The following is a 21,901-nucleotide window of genomic DNA, read 5'->3' on the forward strand; positions in this document are numbered from 1 at the left end:
TCCTCCATCCCTCCATTATTCCTAAAGCCACAGTTATCTCAGTTTTCCACCATCTCCATTTTACTCAAACTTCTGCCATTGAAGGAAAGGCTAGTGGAAGTAAGGGAATGTCTGTTTCAAACTTCTCCCCCTTCCATTCCTTAACTGTGATAAAGGATGTGAAGCCTTCAAATATTGCATAGTGCCTCCACACAACCTATTTCACTCCTGATACCTTGCGTGGTCCACGTTCCAGGTTCTGGGTTCAATGTAGTGATTTAGAGAGATATTTTATTAACAAGCACACATGTACAGTATCCATCACAGAAACTTAACATTCTTCAACTGGAGAAGCTGATAGCCTTGCTCTTAGGAGTTTACTCATCTTCAAGATACAATAACATAGCATGGGGGGTGTTAGAAGGGGGCTGCAGAAGAGGGAGAGAGGAGGAGGTGTGGGAATGTGTGTGTAAGGGAGATTTGAGAAAAGGAAAGGGAGGGGGAGGAGAAAAGGGAGCAAGAGTAAGAATGGGGATGCAAAGGAAAGTTGTCAAAAAGGAGGGAGTAAGGAGGCATTGGGAGAGGGATGAAGATGAAAGCAGGGGCATGAAAGGGCCTGAAGAAAAGGAGGAGATGGGGTGAAGGGGAAAACAGATGCAAAGCAGAGCTGCAGAAGATAAGAGAGAAGTGGCTTCAGAAATGGAGCTGTGAAGGTGAAAAGAGACCTCAGTAGCTGCATGGGATGAGATGGGAAGGGAAGGGGAAATGCTAGGGGGTTCATGTGTCAGGAGTGGCCAAGGGGTCACCAAGTGCAGGAAGCATGGGTGCAGCCCCTAATATTTTCCTATTTTCTTATGTGTTGCAACGGGGAACAGCACAGAGTTTATACGGATGGGGATGTGCTATAATCCCTATTATAGCCTCTTGATTGAGCTCTTTGACTCCTTCTGGCAACTGAAAACTGAATGCCCTCAGCAGGCTGGTCAGGAAGATGAATATTTCGATCTTTGCCATCTGCATTCCCAAACATATGCGAGACCCTGAGGAGGAGACAAGAAGAAGGCAGTAAGTGAGCAATAATTTACTTTCCCATGTTCATTGCTTTGTAGCTATAAGCATTCTGCATAACACTTTGGCAAAATAGACATAGTTAGGATACGGAAAACATCAAGGCTGCTGTCAGTTTTCTAGCCTGGTCAGCGCTAACCTTCCTTTCTTCTTGTTATACTTATGTTTTGTTCTGTAAATTGAAGTTCCCAATCTCATATCAAGGAAGATACATTCAGGAAGAGGATGGATTGAAGATGAAGGGTCCTGTGGGAGGGGCAAGGCAGAGAGCATCTCCCAGGGCTAGAAGCCAGTGTAAGAGGGTCTAGCTCCCAGTGAGAACTGGGAGGGCTCACTTTTCTGTGTGCAGAATAAGGGTGAAGATTTAATTTTGATAGAGGACCTTGTAATTTCCTTTATTTCTTTTCTATTTTTTCTTTCCTAATCTTTTTTCTATTTTCCCTTTTAGATTAGTATGATTTTTATTGTGTCTTATGTATAAAGCTTTTTAATAAAACTTGATTTTAAAAAATGAAAGGAAAACTTTGGTCAACTGCCCAAATCAGCAATGCAGAAAGGGCTTAAGACCACGGAGCAAACTCTCCTGCCAGGTTTACTTCACCTTGGTAGGAACTAGCATTGCTGCCTGAAGAGAAGTTGGGTGGCTTGCAGTGGTGATGTGTGACAGGGAACAGCACTGTCCTGGTGCTTGCTGTGTTGCCTCTCTCAGAGACAGGGCAGGGGTGGAAAATGTAGGGAGGTGCAGATGGAGACCACATAAGTGTATGTGCATGTGTGGTTCCCAAGCCACAAACCTAGAGATCCCCTTAACTTGCCAGTGCCCTGCCCCATTCTGCTGACCAGCAGTGCCACTCCAGCTAGAAAGATGCTCCTTCTGCTCTGGCCCACTCCCTCCTGTGCTGCTGATGATGTCATTTCCTGGAAGCAGACCAGTAAGCACATCTACAGATCACAACATAGCTTGGTCTTCTGTGTTTACCTGCACCAAATGGCAGATATTCTTCTCTGTTCACGAATTGTCCATCCTTGTCCAAAAAATGATTTGGGTTGAACTCTGCAGGTGTCTCCCATCGTGTTGGATCAAGAAGAACAGAGCGTAGATCGGGAACAATAATAGTCCCCTGCAAATAAGAAACAAGTGACTTGGAATGCATTCACATCAATACTTTTTTTTATTGTCCCACACTATCCCAAGACTAATCATTGCAAAGACTGATCTGAATTATTATTATTATTATTATTTTGGTGGGTGGCTTTGTATTCATCACTGTAAAAAACTTTCTATACAGGCAGGAACACAAGGGGACTTTCCCCCACCTCTTTTAAAATGAAAGCTCACAAGCAGGCGGAGATTTCTGGCCACTACATGCTCCTCCCCTGCCACAATTGCCCCATGGAATGGCACTTGCTGATGGTGAAACATGTCTGCAGATGGAGCTCCTGCTCTTGCCCTTCAGATTTTTGACTAGACAGGATGTTCCTGTATGCCTGGCAGCATCTCTCAATATGCAACCTTCTGCTGCTCTTTGCTCTTGGGCTACAGGAGTGCAGCTGTATCACACTGTTATACCTTGGGAATGAGAAAACCACGCAGCTTCAAATCCTTTGTACATTGCCTAGGGAACCCCCAAAAACTGATGTATTTAAAGCGCAGTATTTCATGAATCACAGCATTGGTGTAGCGCAGTTTCTTCTTGTCTTGATAGCAGATTGAGTGAGCAGAACCTATGACATCTTCTATTTCCTTGTGCATTTTATCTGAAGAGAATGATGGAAACAGAAGTTTTATTGTGAATACTGCATTTTATTTCAGATGAACATTTAATTCCCTTGAACATATTCCATAAATCTCTGTGAATGAGTCCCAGTTTCTAGCATTTTTAGGTCACCTGGTCCTCCAAAGAGCTCATCTGTGTACATGGTTCTTCCCCACTCTAGATCCCAGGTGTGAAAAGGCTGAAAGTGAAGCTCATCGCAGTTGTTTCTGGTTACCAGGGCTGGCTGGATTTGCTGAAGGGCTGGGATCAAAGGCTGTCATATATTCATTCTCCACCCCCAGCCCTCAATATTTCCTGTTTACTTACACTGGCATGCTTTCACTAATACTCATTTCCTCATCTGATCTTTGGCTAGCATCACTCATATAAAGGTAAAGGTAAAGGACCCTAGACGGTTAAGTCCAATCAAAGGAGACTATGGGGTGCTTCGCTCATCTCGCTTTCAGGCCTAGGGAGCTGGTGTTTATCCACAGACAGCATTCCGGGTCATGTGGCCAGCATGACTAAACCACTTCTGGCACAACTGGACACCATGATGAGTGCCAAAGCACACAGAAATACTGAATACCTTCCCACCGCAGCACTACCTGTTTACTTACACTGGCATGCTTTCGAACTACGTTGGCAGAAGCTGGGACAGAGCAACAGGAGCTCACCTGTCTTATGGATTCGAACTGCCAACTTTCTAATCAGCAATCCCTAGGGGCTCAGTGCTTTAGACCACAGTGCCACCCGCATCCCTCATGTAATGGAGCACGGAGAGGCAGGAATGAGGCTCAGTCACTTATCTCACAGCAGGGGCATTCTTGTACATTTGCTGCATAAAGAAACTGCTAGCAGATTTGCAAAAGAAAACAGGTACAGGTTGTGGTATGGTATCAAACTGGAGGGGGGAATGTGTTGATTCCTGCATTGCAGGGGGTTGTATTAGAAGACCCTTGGGGTCCCTTCCAACCCTACTATTGTAGGCTTCCTTATGAAACCTTTAAAGAACTAGGCTCCACCCTAGTGGTCAAGAGAAGCCATGGCTCTCCTCTCTCACCTTGGATATCTGGATGACATGCCAGGAGGAGAAGTGCCCATTTCAGAGAACACGTAGTTGTGTCCGACCCTCCTACAAAGAGGTCAAAAATGCACTGGGCCAAGTTTTCTTCATCATAGGTGGACTCTGGGTCATTCCTGCTCTGGTGTTGAAAATGGGGAAAGTGACATGTCATTTACATGCATTACATTCTGTCCTTCAGCACTTTATCTTCCTTCCCCCACTTATTACCATACCACCCACACATGCTTCATGAGAGGTGGGGTATCCTCTTATAGTGCCTAAGGTGAAATGGGAAGCTGCTGCCACCCCCTCCCCCACCCCCGCTGTTGCTGCCCTCACTCACTGGATCATCACCTTTTCGTGGTGAGTGGGATTGCACATTCCTATGACCCTTGTGAGTGAAGCCATTGGGAATCTCATACTCCCAGCTTGGTCACCCAAGGCGGTAAGGTCAAAGGGGAGGAGCTAGACAAAGAATGATCCAAGAAGTCATCAACAGCAGAACAGCGGGTGATAACAAGCGGTATGTTACAACGGAATTTACCGGTCGCCATGACAACTCATGCCATCAGTACAGAGCCTTACTGCGAAGACTGTTCATTGGTCAGTGTGCACTGATCTACAGACATAAAACAAATTCACGAACAGGCGTCTTCCAAAAAACAAATCCCAAACCCAAACACCCAAAGTTCCATGGTGATCAGCATATGGTAACAGGGGCAGGATTGTGAAATGTGGAAGCCCTTAGTCATGAAACAGCACATGGTCGGTGGATACAGATTCAGTCATTCTGACTCAAGGAACAAGGCAGTTGAGCAGCTCGGCAGCTGTATCCATGACTGAGCAGCCCTTTTTAGGATCTACTCTGCTCACTCCAAAATGGGGGAGGGGCTAGAAAAGGTGCCCTAAACATAGTCTGCCTCTCTTTTTCCCTGACTGGATTACCACGCCCAGTGGTGTCACCACCCAGCAGTGGTAAAAGACAATTGAACTTTGGAACACGGAATATATGGACAGATATAACACAGATAATGAGCATCCTGAACACAGAACTGCCATCATTGCAAGAGAGATGTGACATTTTAACATCAACATAACATGGAATATAATGATTCCTTGGATGAGCAGCATTCGCTTTCAAGCAGATACTTACTTTCTCCATCTGAAGTAGATAGAAATCAATGAGATCCTGTGGCTCATGCACAGACTGATTCTCCTTATGCTTCTCTATCTCCTCCTTTGCAAATGAAAGCACCATCTCCATGCAGGAGAAAGCCTTCTTGTGGGGCCCTGGGAGATGTTTCATGAGCCATGGGAGCATTTCATAAAGCTAAAGGAAAGATAGCAGAAATGCTGCCATTACCATGAGGAAGCTTCTTCAAACCATTTGTGCTTTGGAATTGCACTTATAAAACATGATCTGCATTATTCTTCAGGGCTAGCATATTAGTTTGAGTCTCACTAAGAAGAAGGAAGGTGTCTATAGCTTCTCTGGAATCCCACAATGATTGGATTCTGTGAATTATCCCTAGCTGAAAATGTGAAAGAAAAGTATGGCTCAAAATATTTTTCCAGCTCCCCGGCATAAATTCAAAACTGGGCACAATCTCAGGACCTCTCCTGGAACAAGTTAGTGCCCCTTTGTGGTACTTGGAGGTGGGTGGAGAATAGGGATGGGGGGGAAATTCAAGTACGGTAAGTTTCATGAGTACTTTTTTTTTACAGATTAGGAATGGATGTAGAAATGTGGAGAACTGAACTTAAATTTGAGGAAAGGGTTTAGCAGAAGGGGGCTGCTTTCCTCAGCAATAGCGATAGTGCTTGAGTTGCTGGTCTCTCTTTCATTAAAAAAAAATTCCAGCCAAGTGGTGGCTGCAGGGGCCTCACCATGATTGCCACTGCTAGGTGGGTATAGAGTAGACACATTTAGTTTTCTATGATGGCAACAAAACTATGTAATTCCCTTCTTGAGAAGATTATTTTGTTCACCTCTGTTCCCTTTGCTGGGCTCTAGATGACCTGTTCTCAAGGTCATTGTTCCATTTTTGTCCCATCTTCCTTCTAAAGGTCTTCTTTTGTTGTTTTTTTATGGGGGGGTTTGGTGTGTTTTTTATCTCAATGATAATCATGAGCAATGGATCAGGCTGTGAGATAGTAAGTGGCCCTTATCTCAGATCAATTTAAACCTGATCTCACTTCTCCAACCCTCTATCAGAATATTGATTTCTGGTATTAAAGCCCTTGGGAGGTATTAAAGCCCTTTGGCAGGAATGGAAATGACTACTCACAGCATAACCAAAGCTACATACAAATTGTAGGATAAATTCTATGGCTTCTAACAGCTTCTGGAACTGTTCATCTTCAAGAGCAAACCGGTGCCCAAAAGCCACAGCACATATCACGTTGGAGACTGAAGTAGCGATGGGCATGGAGGGGTCAAGTGGCTGTCCTGCAAAATAAAGTTATACTAATGTTAGCTTAGCTGGTCCAGTTCATACTGAGAGTGGGAGTTCATGGTGGTCAAGAGAAATTGCTGGGATCTCCGTTAGGAACCAAGAGAAGCATATCACATTCCTTTCTAAAATGGAAAATGGACAGAGGTAGGACACAAATATATCTCCATATGCCAGCTCAGCACCATCACTTAGCATCACATACCCTTTGAACGTGCAAAAGCCTCCACGAGCTGATGGGCCTCCTCTGCTACTTGGTGCTCCATGCCTTTCTTTTCCCGCCACAGCTTCTGCAGAGTGACTACAACAAAGCGTCTCTGTTGCCTCCAGGTGTGACCAATTGATAATGCAATACCTATGGAAAATCAGTGAGAAATAACAACAATCATACCTCGGGTTAAAGCCGCTTCGGGTTAAATCTTAAATCTTTTCAGGTTGCCTCCCACGGCGACCTGGAAGTAACGGAACAGGTTACTTCAGGGTTTTGCCGCTCACACATGTGCAGACGCTCAGAATGACGTCACATGCATCCGCACTTTACAGTATCAGAAAAAGTGAGATTTCTCGACAGCTCTACCATTTTGATTTTTGAAGAGAAAACTGGTATCTGATACAGTGTGATGTCGACAAGTTTAGATCTTTCCATGGAAGGCCATCACGATCAAATTTCACTTCTATCTATCAAGCTTCTGGTGATGCTTTTTGGAAAAGAATGGAAGTGGTGGAAATGGAAGGAGCTGTTTTCTTTCTCTCTTGCTAAATTAGGATGGAAAATCATTGCCTACAGGAAATGGGATCACAAGATATAAAACTGGGTGTAAAATAATGAATATACAACAAGTAAATAACTATGGGTTATTTTTTAATATTGTACAGTGGTACCTCAGGTTACATACACTTCAGGTTACATACCTTTCAAGTTACAGACTCCGCTAACCCAAAAATAGTGTTTCAGGTTAAGAACTTTGCTTCAGGATGAGAACTCAAAATCTTTGCAGGCATAAATAGTATTGACAATGGAGTTGGATATAACCACCCTGAAAGTATTATGAGCACAAATCATTATGAATGTGCAATTAAAAAACGTTTTCTGGAGGAGCCCTTAGCACCAGTAATAAACTGTGGAGTTAGTGAAAGGAATTATTGGGCAGGCCAGCCCCAAAGTAATTCACATTGTGTCTTTCAGAGTGAATGTCCCTGTTCTTTGGAACTGCATTCAGAATATGACTCTGCACTTTCCCCCCCAAAAAGGAAGACATTTTTCCCCCAACAAGCTTTCCCAGTCGTGTACAAAGGTCACTTCAATAGGTGTATACCTTGTTTTGTTTTAACCCATATTTAGTTGTTGTTGGTTTTTGTACTGTTTTAAAACCTTTTATAATAAATAATAATAATATTTTTTTATTTATACCCCACCCTTCCCAGTTCAGAAAACTGGGCTCAGGGCGGCTAACAGCAAATTTAAAACACTTAATTGATGCAACAAAAAACAGCATAAAATACCGTATAAAACGTGAATAACAATAAATTCAGAATTCAAAAATCAATTTAGGGGGGAAATCCAGCCAATAAACATTAGATGATCACCAGGGCTAGCTGGCTAAATTAGTCCTATTTGGGCCAGAGAGGAGACCAGGGAGAATTAGCTGTGGGATCCCAGAGTGGGTAGTCTTCATAAAAAGGGGAGGGGAGGAAGGGGAATAAAAGACCAGGCTAAATTCAAATTGAAAGCCAGGCAGAATAACTCTGTCTTACAGGCATTCTTAAGGAAATCAGCCCTGAGTGCTCACTGGAAGGAGAGATCGTGAAGCTGAGGCTCCAATACTTTGGCCACCTTATGAGAAGAGAAGACTCCCTGGAAAAGACCCTGATGTTGGGAAAGATGGAGGGCACAAGGAGAAGGGGACGACAGAGGACTAGATGGTTGGACAGTGTTCTTGAAGCTACCAGCATGAGTTTGACCAAACTGCGGGAGGCAGTGGACAACAGGAGTGCCTGGCGTGCTCTGGTCCATGGGGTCACGAAGAGTCGGACATGACTAAACGACTAAACAACAACAACACAGGCCCTGCGGAAGGAAGTTAAATCCTGCAGGGCCCTGGTCTCATGGGACAGAGCATTCCACCAGGTTGGAGCCATTACTGAGAAGGCCCTGGCCCTGGTAGAGGATAATCTGACTTACTTAGCACTTCTGGAGGCGGCGCCAACGGCAATGGCGGTCTCCTTCTGATCTGGAGGAGAAGCTCTGCGGAACCTGGGGTCTTACCGCTACGGCGCAGCGGGGACCCATCCAAAAACCGCAGGCGGGAGAAGCCTGCGGCCGTGGGACTCGGCGGGTGCCAGAAGCGCCCCCCCCAAGTAGCGAAGGGACCCCGCAAGGGGCTCCGGAGCGGAACGGGGGTGGCGCGGTGCTGAGAGTCGATCGCTACTTCCGTGGAGTGAAGCCGCGCAGCTGTTGCCAGAGAGCGCTGACCTTTTTCCTTTGAAAATTCGGCTTCTAAATTATAACCCGTGAGTAAGACTTTAAAAATCGGGAGATCAAAGGTTTGGCTTGCCTTTGATCGACGCAGCGAACTTGAATTTGGCACTGAAGCGGGAAGGCGCAAAAAGGAAGTCTGTCTTCCGGTTTTTGTGAATAGGATTAAAGCAAAGACTTTTGAAGTTAGAGCTGGAGAAGCAGAACAGAGGAGTCTAAATTTTAATGCCAGATACAAGTGAGGAAAAAAGACCACTGCCTAATCCCTGATATTGGTCTGCCAGAGACAGTGAGAAAGTGTTGCACCACTTATAAACATTTGTAACTGTCGGTAAATACTCTGCATGTGAACTGGAAAGGACTCCTTGCAATTGTTGCCTATTATTGAACTGTTGCCTTTTATTGAAAAAGTGAAAGTTAAAAAGGGCAGGACTGCTTTTGGAAAGTAACATTGTTGCCAAGGTGCTCCCCTAGAGGAGGCCTGGGATATAGCTGGGGAATTTTCCATTACGGCAGGTTTAGAAACTTTCTCACCAGAAAGGAAGCTTGAACTGTGTGAGCGACCTTGAATTCTAAAGATAGAATTGGTATCTGAAGAAGTGTGCATGCACACGAAAGCTCATACCAAGAACTAACTTAGTTGGTCTTTAAGGTGCTACTGGAAGGAATTTTTTTATTTTGTCTAAAGATAAAGTAATGGATCAGGAAAAACCCCAGCCTACAAGGATAAAACTAGATTGCAGCAATGAAGACAATCAATAGTAGCACCTCCTGTCTTAGAAAAAGAAGATACTGGGCAGCCTGGAGCAAAAAGTATGGGTGCTGAAGAGACATTAAACGCATCATTAGACAAAATATTTGGAGCCTTGGAAAAACTGTCAGCTAAAATTGACTTAAATACTACAACTATCAGCTCCAATACTCAGGCCATTGACTGACTGCTGACAAGGAAGATTGCTGATGAGGCTAAAGAAAAGGGGCTGGTGGTAGAAGGAAAATTACAGCCAATTAATAAGCAATTAGAAGACCATAAGGCACAGTTGTCCTTAATTGAATTGAAAGATAAACAGGCTAATTTAAGGATCAGGGCGGTTCCGGAATTGGAAGAAGGAAAATTGAATGACTTTCTTACACAGGAATTTGAAGAATTCTGGGGCCTTGATCCAGAGAAAGATTTCAAGATAAAGACAGCCTTCAGACTTGGCAAAGAGAACAAAGGGGGAAGAAAGAACAAGGTAAGAGACTGTTTGATTACACTCAGATCCAAAGGAGAGAGAGATAAAATACTGGGCCTACATTACCAGAAATCATTGGAAATAGAGGATTCCAGGATAGAATTTTTTAAAGATATTCCAAAATATCTATTGGATCTCAGAGCTAACTACGGAGACCTGGTGAATCTGTTAAGAAGAAACAGTGTCATCTTCTGGTGGGAATTATTTCCCCAGGGGTTATCGTTTACTTACAGAGGGGAAAAGGTGAATATAAGATCAGAGGAGGACAAAAAGAGATTCCTGAAGGATCATGAGGAAGAATTACAAAAAGAGGCAGAGAGAAGAGAACCAAAATTTAAACCAGGAGTTTTGGACCTAGCAAAGCCGCCATTGGTACTGGACAAACCAGAAGTGAGACCACCCACAGACCAAGAACAAGCATTGGGAGCAGTTGGAGGAGAAGCAGAATAACCACACAATGTCTATGAAGGTATTAAGTTGGAACATTCGAGGCCTGAATTCCCCAGAGAAGAGGGGGGGGGGGGGAATTCCACTTATTGAAAAAGGAAAAATTGGACTTGATATGTTTGCAAGAAACCCATGTGATTAGAACACACAGGAAAGTACTAATTAACAAAAGATTAGGACAAGAATTTATTTCATCAGACAAAGTTAAAAAGAGAGGAGTGGTGATCTATGCAAAAGAAAGTTTATCACCTAAATTCGTCTTCAAAGATGACCAAGGAAGATTTGTGGCTATTGAAATACAATTCCAAGGTGAGAAATTTTTGATAGTAGGGATATATGCACCAAATGAGGGGAAATCAGAATTTTACAAGAAACTGCATGAGACATTGTTGGATTTTATGGACTTTAACATCATTATGTTTGGAGACATGAATGGAGTGGTATCGACAAATATGGAGAAGTCAGAAAGACAAGTGGTGACAAAAGACGGAAGACTACCGAAAACCTTTTTTGAAATGACAGACAATATGGATTTAATTGACATTTGGAGAACTAAGAACCCCCTAGGCAGAGAGGGGACATTCTTTTCTGAAGCCCAAAAGACTTGGACAAGGATTGACCAAATCTGGATAACCAGAGGAATGGCTCCTAAGATCTGAAAAGTGGAAATCTGCCCAAAAACCTGCTCCGACCATAACCCTGTGAAAATGGAAATGAAACCAACATTGACTGGTTCCTTTAGATGGAGGATGAACGACGCCTTATTTAGAGATCCAGAAATTATCAAGAAGGCCCCAAAAATTATAAAAGACTATTTTGAGATAAATTTGAAGACTACAGTGGAAAAAAGAACAATCTGGGACACAAGCAAAGCTGTAATGAGAGGGTTTTTGATCCAGCAAAATTCAATAAAAAGGAGAACTCAAAATGAGAAAAAAGAGAAGATTTTGGAGAAAGTAAGAGAAGGAGAGAAAAAACTTAGAGCTAAACCAAAATCACAAGAGATATTGAGAGAAATTAAGTTATATCAAGTACAATACATGAAAATGATAAATCAGGACATTGAATGGAAAGTTAAACAGATGAGACAAAAGACCTTCGAATCAGCCAATAAATGTGGGAAGCTGTTAGCATGGCAGCTGAAGAAGAGACAAAAGCTAAACACGGTTACCAATCTTGAAGTGGACGGAAAGAATATACAGAATCCACAGGAGTTTAGAAGCTGCTTCCAGAGATATTTTAAACAACTCTATACACAAGGGCCGCAGACTGAGTCAAAAATTGATCAATTTGTGAAAACTAATGGATTACAAAAAATTTCTCAAGAAAATAAGGTATCATTGAACTACAAAATAACTGAACAAGAGGTGGAAGGCGTGATTCAGAATATGCAACTGGGCAAATCTTCAGGGCCTGATGGACTAACCTCCAAGTACTACAGAACTTTGAAAGACTATTTAATTCAACCACTAAAGGAGGTCTGCAATGAAAAGGCACCGGAGACGTGGAAAGAAGCGTATACCGAAAACTGAGTCTGAAAAGACACAACTTAAGAACTATCCCCCCATATCCCTACTTAATGTGGATTACAAAATCTTTGCAGACATTTTGGCTAGAAGACTGAAAAAAGTTTTGGAAGAGGTGATACATAAAGACCAGGCTGGCTTTCTACCTGAAAGACATCTATTGGACAATACGAGGAATATAATTAAGATTTTAGAAAAGCTGCAGGTGAACATTAACACAAAAGCAGTCTTGATTTTTATAGATGCGGAGAAAGCCTTTGACAATATTTCCTGGAGTTTTATGAACAAGAATCTTCAGGGGATGGGGGTTGGACAAAACTTTGAAAATGGTATAGGTGCGATATATTCTGAACAAAAAGCTAAATTGATTGTAAACAATATGGTTACAGAAGAGTTTAAAATAGAGAAAGGAACACGACAAGGTTGCCCAATCTCCCCATTACTTTTTATTTCGGTCCTGGAGGTTTTGCTAAATATGATCAGAAGGGACCATTTGATTCAGGGTATTCAGGTCGGAGTTAAACAATATAAACTTAAAGCTTTTGCAGATGATCTTGTTATGACATTACAGGAGCCGATATTAAGCACTAAGAGGGCCCTAGAAGTAATCCAGGATTTTGGTCAGGTGGCAGGCTTTAAATTGAATAAATTGAAAACTAAGGTTTTGGAGAAAAATTTGACGCCAATAGAGAAAGAGAGATTTCAGAAAGAGACAGACTTAACACTAGTAAAGAAGGTAAAATACTTGGGAGTGAATATGACATCCAAGAATGTGAACTTATTTAAAGACAGCTATGAGAAATGCTGGTCAGAGGTGAAAAAAGATCTAGAAATCTGGACGAATCTGAAGCTTTCCTTGCTGGGTCGAATTGCTGTCATTAAGATGAATGTATTGCCGAGAATGTTATTTTTGTTCCAATCACTGCAAATTATTGATAAGATGGATTGCTTCAAGAAGTGGCAAAGAGATATATCTAGATTTGTCTGGCAGGGCAAAAAGCCCAGAATAAAATTTAAGATTCTTACTGATGTTAAAGGCAGAGGGGGGTTTGCCCTGCTGGACTTAAAACTTTATTATGAGTCAGCAGCTTTTTGCTGGCTGAATGAATGGCTACTTCTTGAGAATACAGATGTTTTGGACCTTGAAGGATTTGATAATATATTTGGGTGGCATGCATATTTATGGTATGGCAAGGTAAAAGCACATAAGGCATTTAAAAACCATATTGTCAGGAAAGCATTGTTTAATGTCTGGACAAGGTATAAAGACTTCTTGGAGAGTAAAACCCCAAGGTGTCTATCACCTATGGAGGCGAAAGCTTTGAAAAAACTCAATATGGAGGCTAAATGGCCAAAATATTGGGAAATTTTAGAACAGGAAGGTGACAAATTGAAATTGCAGAGTTATGACAAACTTAAAGAGAAGGTGTGAGACTGGTTACACTATTTTCAAATAAGAGAGGTTTACAATTTGGATTAAAAAAATGGTTTTCAGGTGGAAAAATCAAAGTTAGAAACAGAACTGTTAGAACCCAATGCTAAGATAGTTTCAAGAATGTATAATCTGCTGTTGAAATGGAATACTGAGGAAGAAACGGTAAAATCTGCAATGATAAAATGGGCGCAAGATATAGGACATAATATTATGTTTGCTGACTGGGAGAAGTTGTGGACCACCGGGATTAAATTCACGGCATGTAATGCCCTAAGAGAGAATATTATGAAAATGATACTCCAGTCAAGCTTGCAAAAATATATCACTTGCCCGATAACAAATGTTGGAAATGTAAAGAAGTTGAAGGTACTTTTTTTCACCTTTGGTGGACGTGCCCAAGGATCAAGGCTTTCTGGGAAATGATATATAATGAATTGAAAAAGGTATTTAAATATACTTTCCCGAAGAAACCAGAGGCCTTCCTCCTGGGCATAGTTGGCCAATCGGTGTTAAAGAAGGATAGAACTTTCTTTATGTATGCTACAGCAGCAGCAAGAATTCTCATCGCAAAGCATTGGAAGACACAAGACTTACCCACCTTGGAAGAATGGCAGATGCAACTAATAGACTATATGGAGATGGCGGAAATGACTGGCAGAATCAGAGACCAGGGAGAAGAGTCGGTGGAAGAAGACTGGAGGAAATTTAAAATGTATTTGCAGAAATATTGTAAAATTTTTGAATGTTGAGGACATTGAAATGAATTGCAGGGGTTTTAGCAACAAGGTAAAATGCAAGATTGGATTAATAATAGATAGACTAACAGGACATGAATTTGCTGAACCAACTTTTAAAAGGGATACAAAAATGGGAGACATGAGGGAGTCAGGAAAATAAGTTAACTAAAGAGGAGAAATTAAGAAAGAGGGAATTTTTGTCTTTTTATATGTATTTTTTTCTTTTCTTTTTGTGTGTGTAATGTCTGTATTTTTGTATTTTATAATTTTGTATCTTTTTTGTCTTTTCTATTTTTTTAAAAAACTCTTTTATTGTCAAAACCTAATAAAAAATAATAATAATAATAATAATAATAATAATAATAATAATAATAATAATAATAATAATCTGACTTACTTAGGACCCGGGACTTCTAAACTATGATTATTCATAGTTTAAACTGTTTTTATATCTCTGTAAGGTGCCTTGAGACATACATGCAAGAAGCAATTCATAATGTATAATGATGATAGTAACTATGTGATTGCAAAGTTCACATGTTATATTTGCCACATGAGTCCATGCCCAAAACATGTTGGAAGAGCTTGTTGAGAGAAGCGGTGTGTTCTGTTTCTTAGAGATGTCATAATCAATCAAATCTTCACATGTGCTGAAGCCAGGTTTTCATGGACCCAAACAAATGTGTCATTTGATAGCATGAGAACTAGCCACTCTGAATGACCTCAGCCCCTAGGTGTTGGCTCCTAGGTAATGCATTTCCCATTGTGTGCAGCAGTAATAGAGAACCTTTGTTCTGTTTTTCTGGACAGCCCTTTAAAAGTTTCATCTGGGGAAAATACAAGTAGAAATTCTTATTCTTCACTACTTACCCTTTCCTTTTATCAGAGTCCTAACGAAAAGAGTCTCTGGTCGCTCGTCTAATTCTTCAGAGTGGCCAATGAGTGCTTCTTTCACTGCTTGGAATCCAGACAGTACTACAACGGGTAGATGTCCACACCACATGGTGTAAATATTTCCATGTTGCTTTCCCAGCTACCATTTGGTTCAAAAGAGAAGAGAGGAATGATGTGTTCAAAAAATGCAGTTGGATATTTCAACTTAATACGAGAACGTCATCCTCCCTCACTTCTGCAGTTTCTCACTATGTGCAGTTCTCTTGCTATCATCTTTCCCCCTCCTCCTCCTCCTCCTCCCCTTCCTTCCTTCCTTCCTTCCTTTTTTCCTCCCTCCCATGATTCCAACCCATTTGTTTTACTCCCTCCTAGCCATGTTGCCTCTGCCTAGGATCAGAGCAGCAGAGACACTTCATAGTAACCAGCCCTCCTGTGACAGACAAGAAGATGCACAAGTCATTGCCAGAAAATGATCTTGCCACAATCTTTGTGTGTGCAGGGATGTGGAACCTGTAGCCTACCAGATGCTTTTGAACTAGAACTCCCACCATCCCTGACTATTGGCCATGGTGGTTGGGGCAGATGGGCATTGTAGTCCAAAACATCTGGAGGGTACCAGGTTGGCATAGGCTGGGCTTGAGCCTTGGGTCAGGTTTCAGACCCATGGTGGGTTACAGCAGGAGCATCACCACCATGCAAATCTATGGCAAGGAATTAAGATGATACATGTCTGGGCTAGAGAATATTACCAATTCCAATGTTTTAAAAGTTAATATGTTCATATCCGATGGTTGAGTAATTTTGTATTTTTTGAAGAGTTTTCGCTGAAAAAGCTCATAATTTTATTTAAGAAACAAACAAATAAACTAAACTATGGTCTGACAAAGAGTTAATGCTTGCGGAGAAGGCAATGGAAAGGTGCCTGTTCTGTTTGTCTCTTGTCTTCTCTAGTTACACGTGAGCTGCTGCTGAGAAAGGCTGATGTGCTCCTGCTTCATTGCCAATTGAACTTGTTCCCCTTCCGTCTGTTGGAAGGGGAGAAGTACACAGCATTCTAGGCCAGGGATGTCCAACAGGTAGTTCGTGATCTACTAGAAGATCGCGGTGTGTCTGTGGTAGATCTAGCCCCCCCCCGAACCCCCCCCGAGCCAGTTTTTTTATAGTGGGAGTAGATCTCAGTCTCTTGAAAGTTGGACATACCTGCTCTAGGCCATGTTGCAACATGTAGTAGAGCAAAAGGAAGACAAGATCAAGAACATAATGTGATAAGCTGTTTTATTAATTCAGCTTCTTGTGTTACACAATGTGTTTTGGAGATGAGTGCCCTTCAACCAGCAGCTATGAACGACACACGTTAAAACTAGTATAAAGGGGCAAGATTCCGATTAATACTGAAAAGCACAAAACCATACAAAGTAGGATAATGGCAGCATGGGTAGCTATGTGAAATCAGGGGGAAACACAAGGCAACATAAAATGTTGTTGTATTTTCTATGGGACAACTTGTAAGTGGTAGCAAGACTTCATTTCCCAGTGACATTAGTTTCACAGCTTTCTAAATGACTCTCTGGAGCTGATTTCACAGCCCTGGCCTTGTATTATTGGTGGGAGTATTAACTGGAGATTAGCACTTAGTGTAAACTAGCCATACATCAGGAAAATTCCTGACATGTCCTGACAGGAATCGGCAAAATGTCAGGGAACACCCAGATGTACGGCAACCCAATGAAAAAAGCTCAACAATTTCCTAAAAAATGGCAACCCTAGTTTACCGCAGAGATCCTTTAAGAAAATTTTGGTATTTTAGTTTATAGTGTTTTTTTTATAAGTGCTTCTGGTTTGAGTGAAAAAGATTGAATAGCGCATGGAGGTTAGTACCTGTTGAGAGGCTGCTGTGAATGAATGCTGTGGTCTGTCTTTTTTCTGTAATAATATTTTATTCTTTTTTCATATAGAAAGTTACATTTCTTAACCTTGGTAACCTCAAGGTAAGATTACTTGCAATGCATTATACATAGGGCTGCCTCTGAAGACAGTTCGGAAACTTCAGCTAGTGCAGAATTCAGCGGCCAGGTTGCTCACTGGTCCGGCTGCACCAGCTACCAATTAGTTTCTGGACCCAATTCAAAGTGCTGGTTTTGACCTAGAAAGCCTTAAATGGCTCAGAACCACAATACCTCAAGGACCGCCTCTTTCAATATTATCTTACCCGGACCGGAAATCATCTTCTGAGGCCCTTCCTTGTGTTCCTCCTCCATAAGAGGTCCAGAGGGTGGCAACACAAGAATGGACCTGCTCTGCAGTGGCTCCCCATCTGTGGAATTCTCTCACCAGGGAAGTTCACCTGGCAAAACCTTCCTTTTTAACTAGGCCTTTGTTTGGTTTCATTGACATCCTATGCCCTTATAAAATCTGATTTTTTTCTGTGGGGGCGTATTATTGGGTGGTTAATAATAATAATAATAATAATAATAATAATAATAATAATAATGTTCCAATTGACAAAACAATTGGAATATAGAAATTTTCCATACAGAAAGTTACATTTGTTACTCAACAATTATACAGTGGTAACTCGGGTTACACACACTTCAGGTTACATACGCTTCAGGTTACAGACTCTGCTAACCTGGAAATAGTACCTCAGGTTAAGAACTTTGCTTCAGGATGAGAACAGAAATCATGCTCTGGCGGCGTGGCAGCAGCAGGAGGCTCCATTAGCTAAAGTGGTGCTTCAGGTTAAGAACAGTTTCAGGGTAAGAACGGACAGGTTAAGAGACTAATGATGGGAGTAAATTAGCCTCCCGAGTTTTCCCAGGGGATAGGAAAATGCTGCCTCGTCCACAGTTGCCAATAAATCACCCCCGAGTTCGAAAGAAGGAGGGGGTGGGGGCACTGGACGGAAAGCCCTCGAGTGAGTTTTTGGATCTCCTGGACGCTACTTCTGATTGTGATCCTAGTTGCATTGCTCAAGATAAATAATTGGAGAAGAGTAAATGCACATGTTTCGAGCGAAGGAAAGGGTGTACTGATTGCTAATTAAATCGACCACTGAGAAGCTGAGTAATGGGACTTCCGGGTTAGCGTGATCGGCTAATGGCGGATTCCCTCCGAGCTCCGGAGGGAATCGGCTCCATGAAGGACGGGTCTTGCCGCCGCCGCGGCGACGCGGGGACCCTTAGAAACCACAGGCGCTGAAGCCTGTTGACCTGGTGACTCGGCGGGCACCATTTGCACCCCCGACCCGCAAAGAAGCCTTTTTAAAGGCTTCGGAGCGGGGGACGGAGAGTGGCGTGGTGCTGTGAGTAGATCGCTTCTTCTATGGAGTGAAGCCGCGAGCCATGGCCGGAGAGCGCTGACTTTTTTCCTTGAACATTTGGACTGTAAAAGAAACAACCCATGAGTAGTATGGAATTTGGACTTAAAAATTTCCTTCTTTGAATTTGGTACGATTGGGGGAAGCGCTAAAAGGAAGCCCCCCCCTCCTGCAGACAATTTAAAGCAAGAATCGGATAACTAAGGTCGAGAGACTATTTCTATCTTTGTGAGATAAAAGTTATTAATTTCACTATTTGGCATTAGAAGTTTTGTGCTGGAGGATAAGAACTGAATTTTAGGAGCTGACATACAACCCCCCGGGATCTGGGAGCGATCCGCGAGCGAGCCTGTTGAGGAGATACAAGGAGTTTGACAGCTGTCAAACGAGCTGTCAAAGCTAGAAAATTTTGTTTTTTATTATCTCTGCGGGCTGGATTTGATACATTGGATCTTAAGTTGTTTGAAACAAAGAAGATACATTAATAAAGTAACTGGATTGTTGGAGAAAAATTACTAAGTAACTAGAATCCCTCTAGAGGGGGTTCTGAGACACTACAATGGCTGCAGATGGAAAAATACAGGCAGAGCTGGAAAGGATGTTCTTTCTCGTGGGAAGATTACAGGACCAGAGTACAGCTATGGCTATAGACATAACAACCTTGAATTTTAAAGTAAGCAAATTTGTTGATTGCGTCAACGACTCGACTCAAGAGAACTCTGCAGCCGAATTAGACATTTGCAGATTTAGAGGAGCAGGAAGGAGGAGCCGAAGTGTTACAGGTGGAAAGGGACAACCAGAGGTCTACAAAAAAGAATTACAAGGAAAATAAGATTTGGACATTGAGAAGTTGGACTGTAATTAAGAATGAAGAATGGAGTGATCTATTCATGTGGAGATTGGAAGAAACATGGACTATAAATCTGAGTAAGATAAAAGCTGGAGCTTTTGGGACATTTGGACTTAAGAAACATGATTTGGGCTCCACTGTTAAAAATGGAGGGCTGGTTGGAAGTAACATGGATTTTGCTGGGATAGAGCTCCTCCGAGACTTGATGATCAACATAAAGGACTACCAACAAAACCGACAGAGAGGGACTGAGAGAGATTTGAAGGCCTCGGACGTGAGGAATCCAGGCTAAGAACTGACATTATGGACATATTTTGGGGATTGAAACCGGGAAAGGGGGGGAGAGAATTTTTGAATCCAAAGGGTTATAATTTTATGTTGTTGTTTTTTTCTTTTTTGGTATGTTTAGTAATTATTATAAAATTGGGAAATCTGTGGAAGGGAATTTGGGTCGACCTTAGAAAAAGAAGTAAAAGATTAGTATTATGAATTAAATTGAGGTATAAGTTAAATATGATTAATGAAGAAGAATTTGGTTAAAAAACAACAACAATAATAAGGTAAAGGTGGGAGATAAGAACTTGCTGAGTTAACTATTGGAACTAGGATGTATGAGGGGGTGGAGTGGGGAAGTCAGGGGAAGTGGTTAAGAAAGTAAGGATATGAAATTATGCATATTAGTGTTTGTGTTTGTGTTTGTGTTTGTGTGTCTGTGTCGTGTCTTGTATAAAATCTGAATACCCAATAAAAATTATATATATATATAAAAAGAGAAGCTGAGTGACGGGTTGGACTGAACAGAAGACTACATCAAAGAATCACAACTATGTCGGTATGTTGAAACGGATCGGAAAGGGGGGGGCAACTTTTCACTTTTTCAATATGATTTACCTAACAACCCCTCCCCAAGAAGAACCGCCACATGACTGTGTGGAAATGAAATTATCAACTAAAGGCTCTGTTTCGTGGAAGATCTGGAAAGGTAACAAACGGCTTTTGGATGACGCAGTTCTAATTGGGAACCGCCATTATGAGACTGACTTTGTTGCAAGATTTACAGTCAAAGGGGGAGGGAGCCACTGTTCTGTTATCATATCTGAATTCTACGTTTGATTTGGCAAGAACTCCCCTGGAAAGGCTGATTTATGGAGCAACTGGTCTGCGAAAGTTAATGAGCAGACGCTTAGACTGTATTTAATGGGAACTGCTGAAATGGCGCCTGCCGTTTGAATAGGACTTTTGGATCTGCGTGAAAATCCACACAGGACTATAATAATGTTTGCTTCAACTCGCTTGTGGGGATAACTCAGAGGTTATTAAGAAGAAAAATGATAACAGCAAGAAGATTGGAAGACGGGATTTGTAAAGGATAACAACAAAGAGATGGAAAGATGGGACTTGTGAACATCAAAGCAGCAGAAATATGAGATGATTGGACCCTTTCTGAACTCAAAGCATGGGTACCCCCAACAAAAAATTTAAATTCCGCTAAATATTTGGAGTTTATTATGTATTGGTATAATTTGGAATTAATGTGATATGATTGGTTTGTTAACTGGAAATTTAATAAAAATTCTTTAAAAAAAAAAAAAGAACGGACCTCCGCAACAAATTAAGTACTTAACCCAAGGTACCACTATATTCCAATTCAACAAAACAAGTGATTTCCCACTCACCCAATATCAATGTTTATAACTGGAATTACATACTATTGCATTTTAAAGTTCCATCTTATCTAATTTCATCCTCTCTAACATGTTTCTTAATATATTCTGCTGTTTTCTTACAGTTTAAACCCCACTGTGGTCTTTGCATATGGGAAATAACTTTTTATATAGACTGGAAAGGTTTTCTAATCTTCTTTAAAAGATTCTAAATTTGTATCTTTTATCAATTTTTGCCATCTCTGCATATTCCAAGATTTTCATAAAGCATTCTTCCTTTGAGGGTGTTCTCTCCTCCTTCCTCAGTTTAACAGTATACAATAAATATTTTTGATCTGTAGGTTTTAATGCGTATTTTCAACTTTTATATGGTTTTGTGCTTTGCAATATTAATAATAATACTATTTACATTATTACTATTATTTGTATTGCTTACAGATTCTGACAACGGAGGCTTATGGCATTTACCATTTTAACCCATTCTATTGTTGAAGCTGAAATATCACAATTGTTGGGGGAAAGAGATAAAAGAATTGCTGGCATCAGACTGAGTTATTACGAAGCAATAAGTACCTGAATGAGAGTATTTTCATCAATCTTGAATCCAAACCTCCATATGGCTCCAATGAGAGGAAGCTGGAGAAGTCCTGGAGGATAATGCCTGCTTGACCAGAGCTGTTTCAGGTAGTGCAGAATCAGAAGAGGCACCAGCAGAGCAATCAAAAGTGCCCATACCTCCATCCTTCTCTTGCTGTCTCTTTCTCCTTAAATTTTTCTCCCAAGAGACTGTGATCTACTTCCAGTACCCCAAGAGTCATCTGGTATTTAATATGGATATCTTTCCCTCTTATGGAATTGCTACTCCTTGTAACCTGTGCCTTGGGAAGGTACCAATCTGATGTAGGCGTCAAAGCCTTCAGAAAGAACTCTGAGTTCAAGCTCTTATTAATCCAGCAATGAAGGCCAGGATAGTAAATGCCTTTCAATTGCAAAAGCCA

The 21,901-nt window shown here is 41.5% G+C and overlaps 1 protein-coding gene across 1 annotated transcript; it reads right to left on the reverse strand.

Annotated features, from left to right (window-relative positions):
* Nucleotides 1-415: 415 nt before the first annotated feature.
* LOC308584988 (cytochrome P450 2J2-like) lies at nt 416-21,674 on the reverse strand. The gene is made up of 9 exons (XM_081190410.1): nt 21,477-21,674; nt 15,050-15,212; nt 6,529-6,678; nt 6,159-6,319; nt 5,024-5,200; nt 3,868-4,009; nt 2,618-2,805; nt 2,027-2,168; nt 416-1,019 (listed from the first exon to the last, which is right to left on the reverse strand). Exons 1-9 carry the CDS (start codon nt 21,642-21,644, stop codon nt 832-834), a joined length of 1,479 nt encoding a protein of 492 aa, XP_081046536.1. The 5' UTR covers nt 21,645-21,674; the 3' UTR covers nt 416-831.
* Between the last annotated feature and the right edge of the window lie 227 nt (nt 21,675-21,901).

This window comes from Podarcis bocagei (assembly GCF_964188305.1).
Source record: "Podarcis bocagei genome assembly, chromosome: 4".
Taxonomy (NCBI): Eukaryota; Metazoa; Chordata; class Lepidosauria; order Squamata; family Lacertidae; genus Podarcis; species Podarcis bocagei.

Excerpts from the sequence above, each read along its gene's own strand:
- LOC308584988 (XM_081190410.1), bottom strand. The coding sequence starts at position 21,644 with ATGGAGGTATGGGCACTTTTGATTGCTCTGCTGGTGCCTCTTCTGATT. Across the intron at positions 5,201-6,158 it reads TATGTAGCTTTGGTTATGCT|CTTTATGAAATGCTCCCATG; the intron begins GTGAGTAGTCAT and ends TCTTTCCTTTAG. Across the intron at positions 1,020-2,026 it reads ATATCTGCCATTTGGTGCAG|GGTCTCGCATATGTTTGGGA; the intron begins GTAAACACAGAA and ends TCTCCTCCTCAG.